Genomic DNA, 12,658 nt, shown 5'->3' with positions numbered 1-12,658 from the left:
CGCTCTGCCTCCCAGGATGAAATGCAGTGGCGTGATCTCATCTCACTGCAACCTCTGTCTCCCAGGTTCAAGCAATTATCTCACCTTGGCCTCCTGAGTAGCTGGGATTACAGGTGTCTGCCACCATGCCCGGCTAATTTTTGTAGTTTTGTAGAGATGGGGTTTCACCATGTTGGTCAGGCTGGTCTCGAACTCCTGACCTCAAGTGATCCGCCCACCACAGTCTCCCGAAGTGCTGGGATTACAGGTGTGAGCCACCGCATCCGGCCTATGTTACAGTTAGTTCATTTTATAAATTATTCTATTCCTTCAAAATAAGGACAGCTATTAATGAAAGATTTCTTGAAAGTGCAAGATGTGCAGGTTTCAGAACTTAAAGTCATTCATGATCCTAACTGGCCTCCTCCTATTTCTACCCTCATCATGTCATTTGAAAGACAAGCCAGTGCTTCACTTTCATTGGAGTTTTTCCCCCTGGTATTTTCATTTTTAATAACAGGAAGGCATAAACTCATACAGTAACAGTTTTACGTACTCATCATTTAAACCTTTACAAGCCTAGTAATGTAATAGGTAAAGAAAAATGCACGTGGGTTGTAATAAGGGTAGTTTTCTCTATTCACTGTTATTTGACTTTTATGGGGCAAAAAATCATATTAGAGACTATGTCATTGATTTTCAACACGAAAGATATCAAAATTAAAATGGGAAAATGATACATTTAACATTGGTAAACAGGAATTTATCAAAAGACAAAAATTGGGGAAAAGTGTATCAGTTAAACCATAATACTCAAATTGGAGCGGAAAAGATTATAATCTCATTGATGTTTATCAAAAAGTAACTTCTAGTTTTTAAAACATGAAATTTGACTTCAGGGCAGGGCAACATATTTTAAACACAGGAAATCGCAACACAACACTAGAGCGAAACACTTAAGTTACCCTTAAGTAATCTTATGGGTGACTAATTTCACAGGCTCAGATTTAAAACTACGGTGCTTTAAATCTGAGCCTGTGAAATTAATCACCCTTAAGACTACTCGCCAAAGATTTAATCTTCTCTCAAAAAGAAAATAAACAAGATACCTGATTACAACAGTCTTAGAAAATAAGCATCAAATTTTCATTTATAGTATGAAACCTGTTATATCAATTCATTAAATATGATGTTCAACTCAACTTTTCAGTTGTTTAAATAGTGTTAAAATAATAGTATAGCCCAATCAGGGAAATTGTAAATATTTAAGATTACAATGTCAGTGGAAAACATTTTTCGCATGAATTAAAAGAAAAGCATTCATTCGAAAATATTCCCAAGTAGGAAGCCAAAATAATTCCATACGAATTTTAAAAGACCAGAAAGAGCAACCCAAAAATCCAGTTTGAAAGATAACAATAAATACATAAACCGTTAAGCAAAGCCAGGAATATAGATTACTTTGAAACATCTACTTATTTCCATTTTAATGAAGAATTAGAGGATACAATGTGTTAAAAGACATATTTAAAAGACTAGCAATGGCATTAGACAGATGAATCAAATTTTGTTGATATCCCAAATAATTACAAGAGACTTCAAAAATGTAGTGTAATTCAGGTTTTCTTTCCAGTTTAAAAATTTCTATCCATTGCCTCTATCTTTGGTGTCACTGCCACCAATAAACACAGTATACAGCTTAGAAACCTAATTACTATCTTCAACTAGGAAAAGGTAAACCAACATCATTTCTTTAAAAATAAGAAATAAAGAATGTGATCGTTCTTAATTTTGTCTCATGGTCTCACAATATTCTGAAATGTCATGCCAAAATGTAAAAGTTCAAAAGGGAACATTATCATTTGCTATAATTGCACCAAAAATTTAGCTACTGTACGCTGGTGTGATGACAGCTAGTAGTATGCAGAGGCTACAGAAAGACATGTGTATTTATATATGTATCTTTAGCTCACAATTAGTAAAAGGTTCAGTTTAATGTCAAACTGAAACACACGACAACATAATGCGCCTTCAGGTAAATACGCTACAACTTTGTTTTCTTGCAGTTTAAAAGGATAGTATAATTACCTTAAATTTACACAAAACATTAAGAAACATGGTAGCTGTTTATGATTAAAATAAAATAGCAATGTAAATTAATTTAACACAGTGTTAAATATATTCACATGATCACCACTGTGATTCAAAATGGCCACTAATGCAGTTACATATCAATATATGTACATAACATTTGCCACAACAGTTTTCGTAAGTTTGACTTTCTGCAGACCAGGTTTACGAGACAAATAGCCTTGTATCAATTCTTTCATATTATGAAAGGAATTAAATGTTGTAAGTAGTTTCATTCCTCTGGGGGTGGGGGAAGAACCTCTAAAAAGTCAGTGTAAATTGAAGAGAGTTCTACCTTCTTGAATATCTGAACTTCTTGACCTGGAGAGATTCCTATAAGCTGAGGATAAACACATCTTAAGAGAGTAATGAATCTCATAACATTGTCAATGGCATTTAGCAGGCATCTGCCACCAAGTGGAACACCGGGTCCTATAGCAGAGCCTTCTGAGAATACGGTTGCTGTGGCTGAGGCGGCTGTTGGCTGCCTCCCGGCTGAGGCAGGGTTGATGAGGTTAAGTTATAGTTTGGCACCTGGGACATACTAGGTCCTGCATTCTGGTACAGAGTGACATCGGCAGTTGCTGCAGCAGCAGTAGCGGCAGGAGGAGGACTATATACCGGCGCCTGGCTGGGATACGTGTTTCCTTGAACGGAACTCACCATTGTACTGTGGAGGAAGAAAAACACTCAATTAGATCAATACTGATTTATAGAGCAACTTACAGATAAATGGAAAAACTATTTATTAAGCATTCATTCATATAGCCAATTCATTTAATAACCTTTTCCTAAATAGCTATACTGTGCCAAACATTGTTATTTTAGGCATTGTCATATCAGGCATTGCATTAAAAAAATGTGTTATTTAAGCATTGTGTAAAAAAAGGTGGGGCGGGGGGTTGCGGAAGTAAGTCTATACCACCATGGAGCCTCTGTTCCAGTGGTAGAAAAGGGTAATAAACACATGGATTGTGTGTCGAGTGGTTATAACTGCTAAGAAGAAAAACAAAGCACAACACGGAGGTCCGAGAGCAGCTGGGACCACGGATTCTAGTTTATGGTAGGGGCCTCTCCAACAAGGCAATATTTAAGCAGAGATGCGGAAAAAGTGAGGGAGTGAGCCAGATAGATCCCATAGGAAAGTGCATTTCAGATAAACAGAAGCCTTTGAGGAGAGAAAACACCAGGCACGTTCAAGGAACAGCAGGAGGCCACGAGCTGCGGTGGCGGCGGGGAGAGCAACTAAGACCACCGGCAGGACTGGGGTGGTGGGGAGGGGCTGGAGAACACAGCACCTGATGGCCACAGTAAGGGCTGTAGCTTACACTCTGAGTGAAACAAAAAGACACTGGCTGGTTCTGAGCAGAAGGGTGGTAAGATTCCACAGGGTTTAACGGGCTCCCTCTGGACCAGGAGAGCGGACTGCAGGCTATTACGATCGACCAGGAGAGAGCCGATCGGCAGCAGGGCCACGGCAGTAATGGTGGAGATGGGAGAAAGGGTCAGGGTCTAGATTTATTTTGAAGATAATGCCTTCAAAATATGATAATGAACCGAAGAGTCCAAAATGCCTGAGGTTTAGAACTGAAAAACTGACAGAAATAACTGGTAGAGTGGCCATTCACTGAAAAGAATACTATGATGGGACTACAGTAGACTGGGGGGTGGGAGGGGTGTGGGGAAGATCAAAGTAATAATCTTGGATCTGTCAAGTTTGATGTTCAAAAAACAGACAAGCAAAGAGAATGCATAGGTAGTCAGCTATTCAAGCCTGCTGGCCCGTGGGGAAGTGCGGAGAAATACCCATCTGGGAGCATCTGGGAATCCTCGGCAGAGGCATTCAGAATCATTCAGAATCACGGGGCTGCATGAGATCCCCTAGGGAGCAGCTGCAAACAGACAAAAAGGCAGTCCATCTACTGAGCACTGGACCTTGAAGTCCATAAGATAAAGCGGCAAGAGGCAAATGAGACTGAGAAGAAGTGGCGGTGAGGCAGAAGGGAAAAGAGAATGGTCACCGGCAAGTGAAGAAAGCATTTCAGAAAAGAGGAGGGAATCACGAACTGTCAAATGGAGGAGGACTCTTGGTGAACTGACCAAAAGTCTGGCAATATGGGCATCACCAGTGTCCTTGAAAAGAACTGTCCCAGAGGACTAGTGGAAGGGAAGGCCTCGTAACCTCATTTCTCTTATTTCCTTGAAAATACTACCACGCTGATCAACTCTCTGAAGCTGCACCCCCTCAGTACTGAGTTTGCCTCCCACTCCCACCGCTCCGCTGCCAGTACTCCCGTCTCAAGGCCCTGCACTTGTGCACTGCTCCGATTAGAAAAAGAAAGAAAAAAATCCTTTAAAGGTTGTCTTTATCCACTGCCTCTACTTCCTGTCTTCCTGTTCCCAACCGAATACATGGCATTTCCACTGTAAGACACTAGGTTAGCTATGTGAAAGTACTAAGATGCTGAGAATTCCCCCTACCTTTGTATTGAAAATGTAAAACAAGCTATATATAAAGCAACTGTCAAATTTTCAAAATACTGCCTATTTCTAAACTTTCCTCCAATTGTTATTTATAAATCTATTGTTGGTCAATTCAATGCTCTTGTACTCGGCACAAATTCACTATCTGATGGTAATTTAATTATTATATGAGACGGTAATTTAATGCTACATTTCACCAACTAATGTGGTGACCTAAGGCATTATTTGTCATCACTCCATATGTGTGAGATATAAAGTTGATTAGATGTCAAATTTCATACTATTATTTACAATGGTATGGGCTATAATATTGCCATAATATAGAGTCTATGTGCTGAGTTTTGGAGTCAGAATGTCTGGTTTAGAATCTTAGTTAAGTGAGACTTTGGTTCTGTCTCCAGGTCTCAGCTTCCCCATCTGTAAAATGGGGGTAATAGTTTGCCGACTTCACAGGTTATTATGAGGAATAAGTTACTTTGTGTAAGCACACAGCACAGTGCTTGGCACATACTAAATATCCCTTAAATGTTAGTATTATTGGAATCATTCTCAATTTACAGTTCCACCGTCCATCCAGTTGCCTTGGGCAAAACCGTGCAATTCACCAATACTTCTTTCTCTTATCTGCGTTGCACTATCTCCCAACCATGTCACCCAATGTATAATTATTTGCTAATCTCCTAAACAACTCTTTCCAATTAAAAGCACTGTATCTTGTCAACAAATACTCATCATTTCTTGCCTAATATCCACGGTCTCCCAGCTTCTAACCTTGCCCCTAAGAATCCCTCTACACCACTCCCATTTAAAGCCCTTTCTGAACTTTTTCATTATCCCTAAGATGGTATTTAGAACAAGCATTCTTCGACCTTGGCAGTGTCTTCAAGTATGTCTCTCGCTGCTCCCCCACACGCTTTCATCCCTTGGTAAGTGTGCTGCTGGAATGCCGATATGTACCACGCACCTTTCACACCTCCCATCTTTGCTCACTCCACCAGTACCATGCCATTCCAGACTACCGCATCTTTGACATGACAGAACATCTTCCTCACATTTTTTCTACTGGCTAAGAATAACCCTCTTGGAAAACCTCCTCAAACCCTGAGGCTCCTAAAGCACAAGGCATATATCTTTCTTTATTTATAAATCATGTTGTATAACATTATGTTTTTTATGTGTTTGCCCCTACTACTCAGTAAGCACCTTGAAGCTAAAGAAGACTCTCAAGTGTCTAATGTAGTGCCTGGCACATGCTGACTGTAGTAAACTAAAATCGAGACAAATAAATACATAAGCTTCAGTGGTCTCATAATACTAACAGTAACTGTCACTTATTATCACCTTATAATACTACCATCGCTACAGGTAGCTTTAGAAAACTGTCATCAGTGACACCTTCCCCAACTAGTAAGACTGTCCTAGGATGACAGAAGTCTGAAAAACGGTGAGCTTTAACACCAAAATTGTATGTAACAAGAGCTAGCCTCTCAGATATATATAAACTGAGGAGTGCTAAAAAACCTGCCTACCAAAAACAACAACAATCCTCACTGACCTTGATTTGCCACTAGAAAGCTCGAGTCAAATACGCAGGACATCTCTAGTAAGACTTCTAACCCTGGCTCTCACTCTTTCCAATTTCCTCATCCTACATTTGCTGTACCAGCAATTCCTCATTTCCCCGTTGAAACACACAAACACACATCTGTTTTTATATATTGATAAATAGATATTACATATTGTACCTTTATATATAGATATTTAAATGGCCTCTAAGCCTTTGTGAAGCCTTTGCAAGGAATTTTAAAAAATACACCTAACTGATCTAATATGGTACTTGAAATTGTCATTAACACTAAAACATGTATTTATAAAATATTTACTGGGTTCCTATCCAGTGTAAAACTGTGTGCTACATAAGGATGGCTGTACAGGTGAAAGAGACAGCGCCAGCTCTCAAGATATTGCCGTTCAGTGGGGATACAAACAAGTAAAAAGGCAACTACCAGCCACGAAACACACAGAAGTACACACACAGTCCTCTGACAGCACACAGGAGGCACAGTGCTGACAGGTGGGAAAGCAAGGAAGACGTCCCAGTAAAAATGCAGCTAAGCTAACAACTAAAGAATATGTAGGAATGAGCCAGGAAGGGAGGGCTAAATATTTCAAGAAAATGTTCTTCAAAAGACACCTATTGAAATAAACATGTGTTCCTTGAGAGGTGACATTAATAGCTACACTCTACGGGTAGGACTGGGCCCGTGCCAGGGATTTCACATCCCGCCTGCAGAAGTAGAGTCACCCACAGAGAACAGCAGCAGGGTGCCACAGCGCTACACAACTTCACTGGTAAAGCACCTACCAACAGGTTATCTCATTCACAAAGATCATTTCCCAAGGTCCTGACCTTGAAGAATGAGTCTCAAGTAATCTCTAGTAACAAGGTAGGTAGAGCAGCATGTGACACAGTCAAACAGAGGACTAGCTGGGGAGAGGTGGCAGTTCTGGCTAATACTAAAATAGCTCAAGGGTCCTATTACGTCGGGAACGCTAGTGTTTTCTCAACAATTCCTACCTTCTGCCCACTTCGTATCTAGTTGTAAAGCAATATGTTACTCTAGGAACAGCTGCTTGCTTATTTTCCATAAGGGTATTCATTTCCACCAGATTTCAACTTAAAAAAAAATCCTGCAAGAGAGCAAGCTACACTTAACATTTTTTACTAACATACATAACCCACTAGGGAATGCCCTGTTTTCTGACACTTAGGCCTTGCCATCATCCCCCTTAAGGTCACTTTGGGATACTAACCTGAGAACCAAATAATGCTTGAAAATCCCCAAGCATCTCCAACACGTACTCTTTGAGGATGAATAGTGCAACAGAGAGGGCAGTACAGGAAAATTCCTGGGCAATCCCGATACTGCTGGAAAGGTTTCTAGAAGTTGTGCCTGTGTTACCTAGCAACTTCTATTGCCAGCTAGAATATCGTAACTTCTAGAACACACATTGGTAAACTCTTAAAAGCCTATCCTTTATTTGCTTCAAGGAAAAGATTTTAGCTTAGAGTCCCATTAAAGCAGAAGAAAAAACACATAATAAGCATTTAACTACATGACAGAGAGCACTGTAAGTAAATGGCAAAAGTAAATGGGCCTCTGTCATCACATATTCAGCCATCTGCCTCCTGAGAAACAAGGGCGCTTATCTTCTTGTACCGTCTTGATTCAAATGGGGTACCTTGCTATAATATAAACTAAATTCCAAAATAGGGCAAAAATAAGAAAATATCTGTCTTAAAGAGACAGCTCAGAACTATAATTTTTAAATAACAGAATTTAAATTTTATATAAAATGTGTGGGAAAATGACAAATTATAGTCACTACATGTAAATTTCATTAAAGACATTATCAAATATCATAGATGCAAATAAAAACAACAATAAAAACTTATGGTAAGAGTAGTATTAAAAATATAGGGCTGAAACCAGATTACAGGAGTTAAGCGAGTGGGGAGCAGAGCACCAGCTTGCTGGCTGGTACTGGAACACCACAGAGGCTCTACTACTCATTACCATGAATGGGGTGGCCGCATGACGCTGACCACAGATATTTATTAGCCATATTTTAGAGTTATAGATAACTGGGGCACTTAAGCAGCTATAACAGCACTAACTCCAAACAAGAATCAACAGTCAAATTACTTTGGGTAAGCAGCCTGAGTCTGCTGACTAGGAAGGGCTGGGTTTGCGGACGGCGGGACGACTGCCTGGCTGAGAGAAGACAGCTGCTCCGGGGGAAGACTGTAGCTCTGGAGGTGGCTCATCTGCGCATTCCCTGCAACCAGGTAGGCACCACTTGGAGGAGGCCCTGCATACACCTGGGACAGTTAAAGAGAAATCATATTCAATTCTAAAATTTTAATAAGCATACTGAACTCTCTCTGTAGAGGTATTCAGTTACAAAAACAAGAAAAATTACCACTCTGGAATCCTTTGGTAAAAGTTACTTCTGTCAACAGGCATTTTGAAAAATGTTTTTCAATGAAATAGGCTGTTGATGGTTTTCATTTTTAGTTAAACATATGCTGAACTCATGTTTATCTCCATACTGAAGCATTAAAGAAACTTACCCTGAAACTTTATACTAATCCCCCTTTACATTAAATATATTTTAATATTCTGTATGTTGGTATTTTTTTAAGGACTCCCAAAGGATATTTAAAAAGTGTATTTGAACTCATTGTTTTGTAGCCATAGACTGCAATGGATACAAGTCACATTTCCTAAACTGCCAGACTGCAATGGATAAAAGCAATTTCCTTTAAAAAACAACAACAAAAACTATTAGTATAATTAGTATGTTATATACTGTAATTGCCAAGTAAAAAAATTCTGTTAAACTTTAATTCTAAACATTAGTTTCAGAAAGTTTCAAACAGCTATTTCAAATAATCTCAAATGCATTTGAGAATTTATTTATTTATTTATTTACTTATTTATTTATTTTAGAGGCAGGGTGTCACTGTTGCCCAGGCTGGAGTACAGTGGGGCGAACAAGGCTCACCGCAGCCTAGACCTTCTGGGCTCAAGTTATCCACCCACCTCAGCCTTTCGAGTTGTAGGGACCAAGGAACATGCCCCCAGCCTAGCTAATTTTTTTTTTTTTTTGGTAGAGACAGGGTCTCACTATGTTGCCCAGGCTGGTCTTGAACTCATGGTCTCAAGCAATCCTCTTGCCTTGGCCTCCCAAATTACTGAGATTACAGGCATAAGCCACCACGTCTGACCATGCATTTGAGAATTTAAAACAACATGGGCTTCTAAAAGCTTACCTGAGAACCAGAAACACCAGACGACTGCATATAATATGGCTGATTCTGTAACTTTGCATACATGGAATACATCGGATCTTCGTTCATTAACTTGGTATATAAGGAAAGTGCCTCCATCACTTTCACATTAAGTTCTGAGAGTTCTGAATGTTTTCTGAAACATGACACAATAATTTGAAACACAGCTGTTGCTGAAATGATATAATGTTCTAAATACTGATACATCAAAATATCAAAAAGAGCAAAAAGTAGTACTGGCAGACATTATTAAAAATTTCACCTATAACAAAAATATCCTGCATTTTAGCCCTGAAGCAACCCAAACTGTTTAAGGCTTACGTGCTGTGCTGAGGGAACTCCAGCTTATCGTATCTGACTGTACCAGAAATATCTTGGTTTCCCTAGTTACTAACATATGGGTCATTTCTGAGCTCTGGTAATGCCACTTCAGCAAAGAGGATTACACAGCTAAGCCCTTGTTTTTAAAAAGACCTATCTATGCTGGTCTTTTTGACTATATTGTAAAGGTCAATCAAATCCTCACTTTAAAAAAAAGGACAAATGAGTCTAATTCTCCACATCTAGCAGAAGACACATGAATGAGAATTGGTTCCTCCACAATATTTCTTTTTTTTTAAAAAAGGCAGTTATAGCCCACTTTGCAGTTTATAGCGATAGCGTCAGTAAGGAAGGTACACAACATAAATGCACCCATGTTCTTTTACCTATCAATATCTTCCAGCTTTTCATCAATGAGAGGGCCCATCTGGTGACACATTGCTAAAATGACAAGATGTAAAGGAACATAAGAAAGTACAAGAAAAAAAAAATGTGAACCTTTGATAGATATTTGTATAATTTAAAGAATAAAAGATTTAATTTGGAGTAATAAAAATATACATTCGTTAACTTTAGTCTGCAAAACCCAAAATTGATTTTCTTAAAGTATAATGGTGACAACTTAATCTAAAATATTAATCCCGAAATCTTAAAGTGCCATTTTTCATTTTACAAGATTCTAAAATGTTGAATAGAATACTTAGTTTGGATAGAAAATTGTAAGAATTCAAATTCTACCCAAGGTCTAAACTGCATATGAAAGGGAGCCTGGGTCAAGGAGAAGTGAGAAATGTTCCATTTTTAATATTATTCTCAAAATCCATTCTTCAACAGGACACCAGTTAGTAACCTCTAATTATTCTTTATCTGCAAGGTAAATAGAAAAGTTTTACCTTCAAGATGAAGTAGCTCTGGGAGGTCTGGCTGATCGTCACTGGGGTCTGTACTTTGCAACATCTGTAGCAACTGGTCCATTTTATCCTACAGGAATGAAGTAGTTAATATAAAAAGCAACCAACCTTTATGCAACTTTGTGTTTTCACCTTATTAACTAGACAAACTTTCAAAATTCATAGTTATGGAGACTCCAATTTTGATTTTATGTTTTCAGTGTCCCATGTATTTATTCTCTTTAGTACCACATGAAGTCAGAGCCTTGAAAGTGTTTCCTATATATTTTTGAAACTGCTCAGGAGGCTGAGGTGGGAGGATCACTTGAGCCCAGGAGGTCAAGGCTGCAGTGAGCTATGATCTCACCACGCACTTCAGCCTGGACAACAGTGCAAGACCCTGTCTAAATCAATCAATCAATCAATCAACCAACCAACTGCTAACAGAGATTCTCTTAAGTGAGAAGAAATCGAGCCACATTTAAACTTACAATGCATGAGTTCTTCCACCTCTTATGTCATGCTAGAGGATTTTGCTTTGTTTCAGAGCAGCTTTAGCTTAGCCACGCCAACAAGTGTACTATCCATCTCAAGATGGCATTGCTTCTGATTAACAACTTGTCATTCCTTCTCCCCCATGGTGAATACAGCAGCTGTTTCAGTAAGGCAGAGCTCAGCTGTATCACAGCTGCTCTTCTAAGTGGGACTCTCAGGATTTATTCTACATTTTCATTCTACCAGTGTTTCAGTTAGTCATAAAAGGAAGGAGGAAGACTAGTGGTTTCTCGATTTTCCTATGTGGGAAAGGCTGGAAGATACCTCAAACCAGTGACACAGATCTATTTCTGAATCTTTTGTTGTACAGACCAATGGAACTAATGAAACCATCATTACATAAACACATCTATATGATATATAAGTATATATGTATTTATGTTTTTTAAAAAATCAAAACAGATCTACTCTACCATGACTACTACTAAAACAATTACAAACCTTTCTCCATGCATGGTTTTCACATGGTTATGCTACCATATATAGGTACATAGGGCAAATAAAGACAACTAATTCTAAGCAAAGTAATTACTTAAAATTTAAAAACTATGATTCTCTGTAAAAGGAAAATAGCTTGAGAAACAAATTAATCATCAGAGAGTGAAAGTGACATAAATATGCTAAAAAAAACTCTTCCCAAGTCAAAAGAATTCTGTATTTTGAAATGGATACCAATTTTCAATGTAAATTATTCACAATTTTCATTTTAAGCAGTCTTACAAAACAAAAATATGTCAGAAAGTTTGCCTACCACACACAAAAAAAAGGTCAAATGAAAGTGAGAGTCCATTAACACACAGATGGTTTCTGTTTTGTTTGCTTACAGAACACTACACAATATTTAAAATTATTTAGTGTCATAGAAGTAGGGTTTCTAGATAGACAACTAGTCTGCCTCTGCAAGTTTTTTTTTTTTTGAGACAGAGTCTCACTGTCCCCCAGGCTGGAGTGCAGTGGCATGATCTTGGCTCACTGCAACCTCTGCCTCCCAGATTCAAGTGATTGTCCTGCCTCAGCTTCCCAAGTAGCTAGGATTACAAACGTGCACCACCACGCCCAACTAATTTTTGTATTTTTAGCAGAGACAGGGTTTTACCATGTTGGCCAGGACGGTATCGATCTCCTGCCTTTGTGATCCGCCCGCCTCGGCCTCCCAAAGTGCTGGGATTACAGGCGAGAGCCACTGCGCCTGGCCAGCATTTTCTTACATAATGCAATCAGTCAAACATCACTTCCCCTAGCCCAGGTGGATTCCTTGTCCTTAGCACAGTCTTCCACAGTCTGTTTCACTCTTCAAATTTTGTTTCTGCCTCCCACAAAAGACTGCTACAAGCCCATAAACCCCTTCACATATTTCAGAGATAACATCTCATTTTTCATACGTTTAAAATGTTACAAAGGATAAGATTTCCAGGACATTAAGCGTTGACATTTTAAAATAAAA

General features: G+C 38.8%; 1 protein-coding gene across 4 annotated transcripts in view; it reads right to left on the bottom strand.

Moving 5' to 3' along the window:
* Nucleotides 1-1,436: 1,436 nt before the first annotated feature.
* The window catches only part of STAM (signal transducing adaptor molecule), a 74,147-nt gene continuing 62,925 nt past the window's right edge, over nt 1,437-12,658 (bottom strand). For all 4 annotated transcript variants that reach the window (XM_065520386.1, XM_045399647.2, XM_005564739.4 and 1 more), the window contains 5 exons: nt 10,663-10,750; nt 10,156-10,210; nt 9,431-9,584; nt 8,301-8,476; nt 1,437-2,779 (listed from right to left, as the gene is read on the bottom strand). In XM_065520386.1, the coding sequence (XP_065376458.1) occupies nt 2,542-2,779; nt 8,301-8,476; nt 9,431-9,584; nt 10,156-10,210; nt 10,663-10,750 (711 nt within the window). In that variant the 3' untranslated portion in view covers nt 1,437-2,541. The remainder of the gene's footprint in view (nt 2,780-8,300; nt 8,477-9,430; nt 9,585-10,155; nt 10,211-10,662; nt 10,751-12,658) is intronic.

This window comes from Macaca fascicularis, chromosome 9 (genome assembly GCF_037993035.2).
Source record: "Macaca fascicularis isolate 582-1 chromosome 9, T2T-MFA8v1.1".
Classification (NCBI taxonomy): domain Eukaryota; kingdom Metazoa; phylum Chordata; class Mammalia; order Primates; family Cercopithecidae; genus Macaca; species Macaca fascicularis.
Note: the sequence above shows the minus strand (reverse complement) of the source record. Positions and strands in the feature narration are given on the sequence as shown.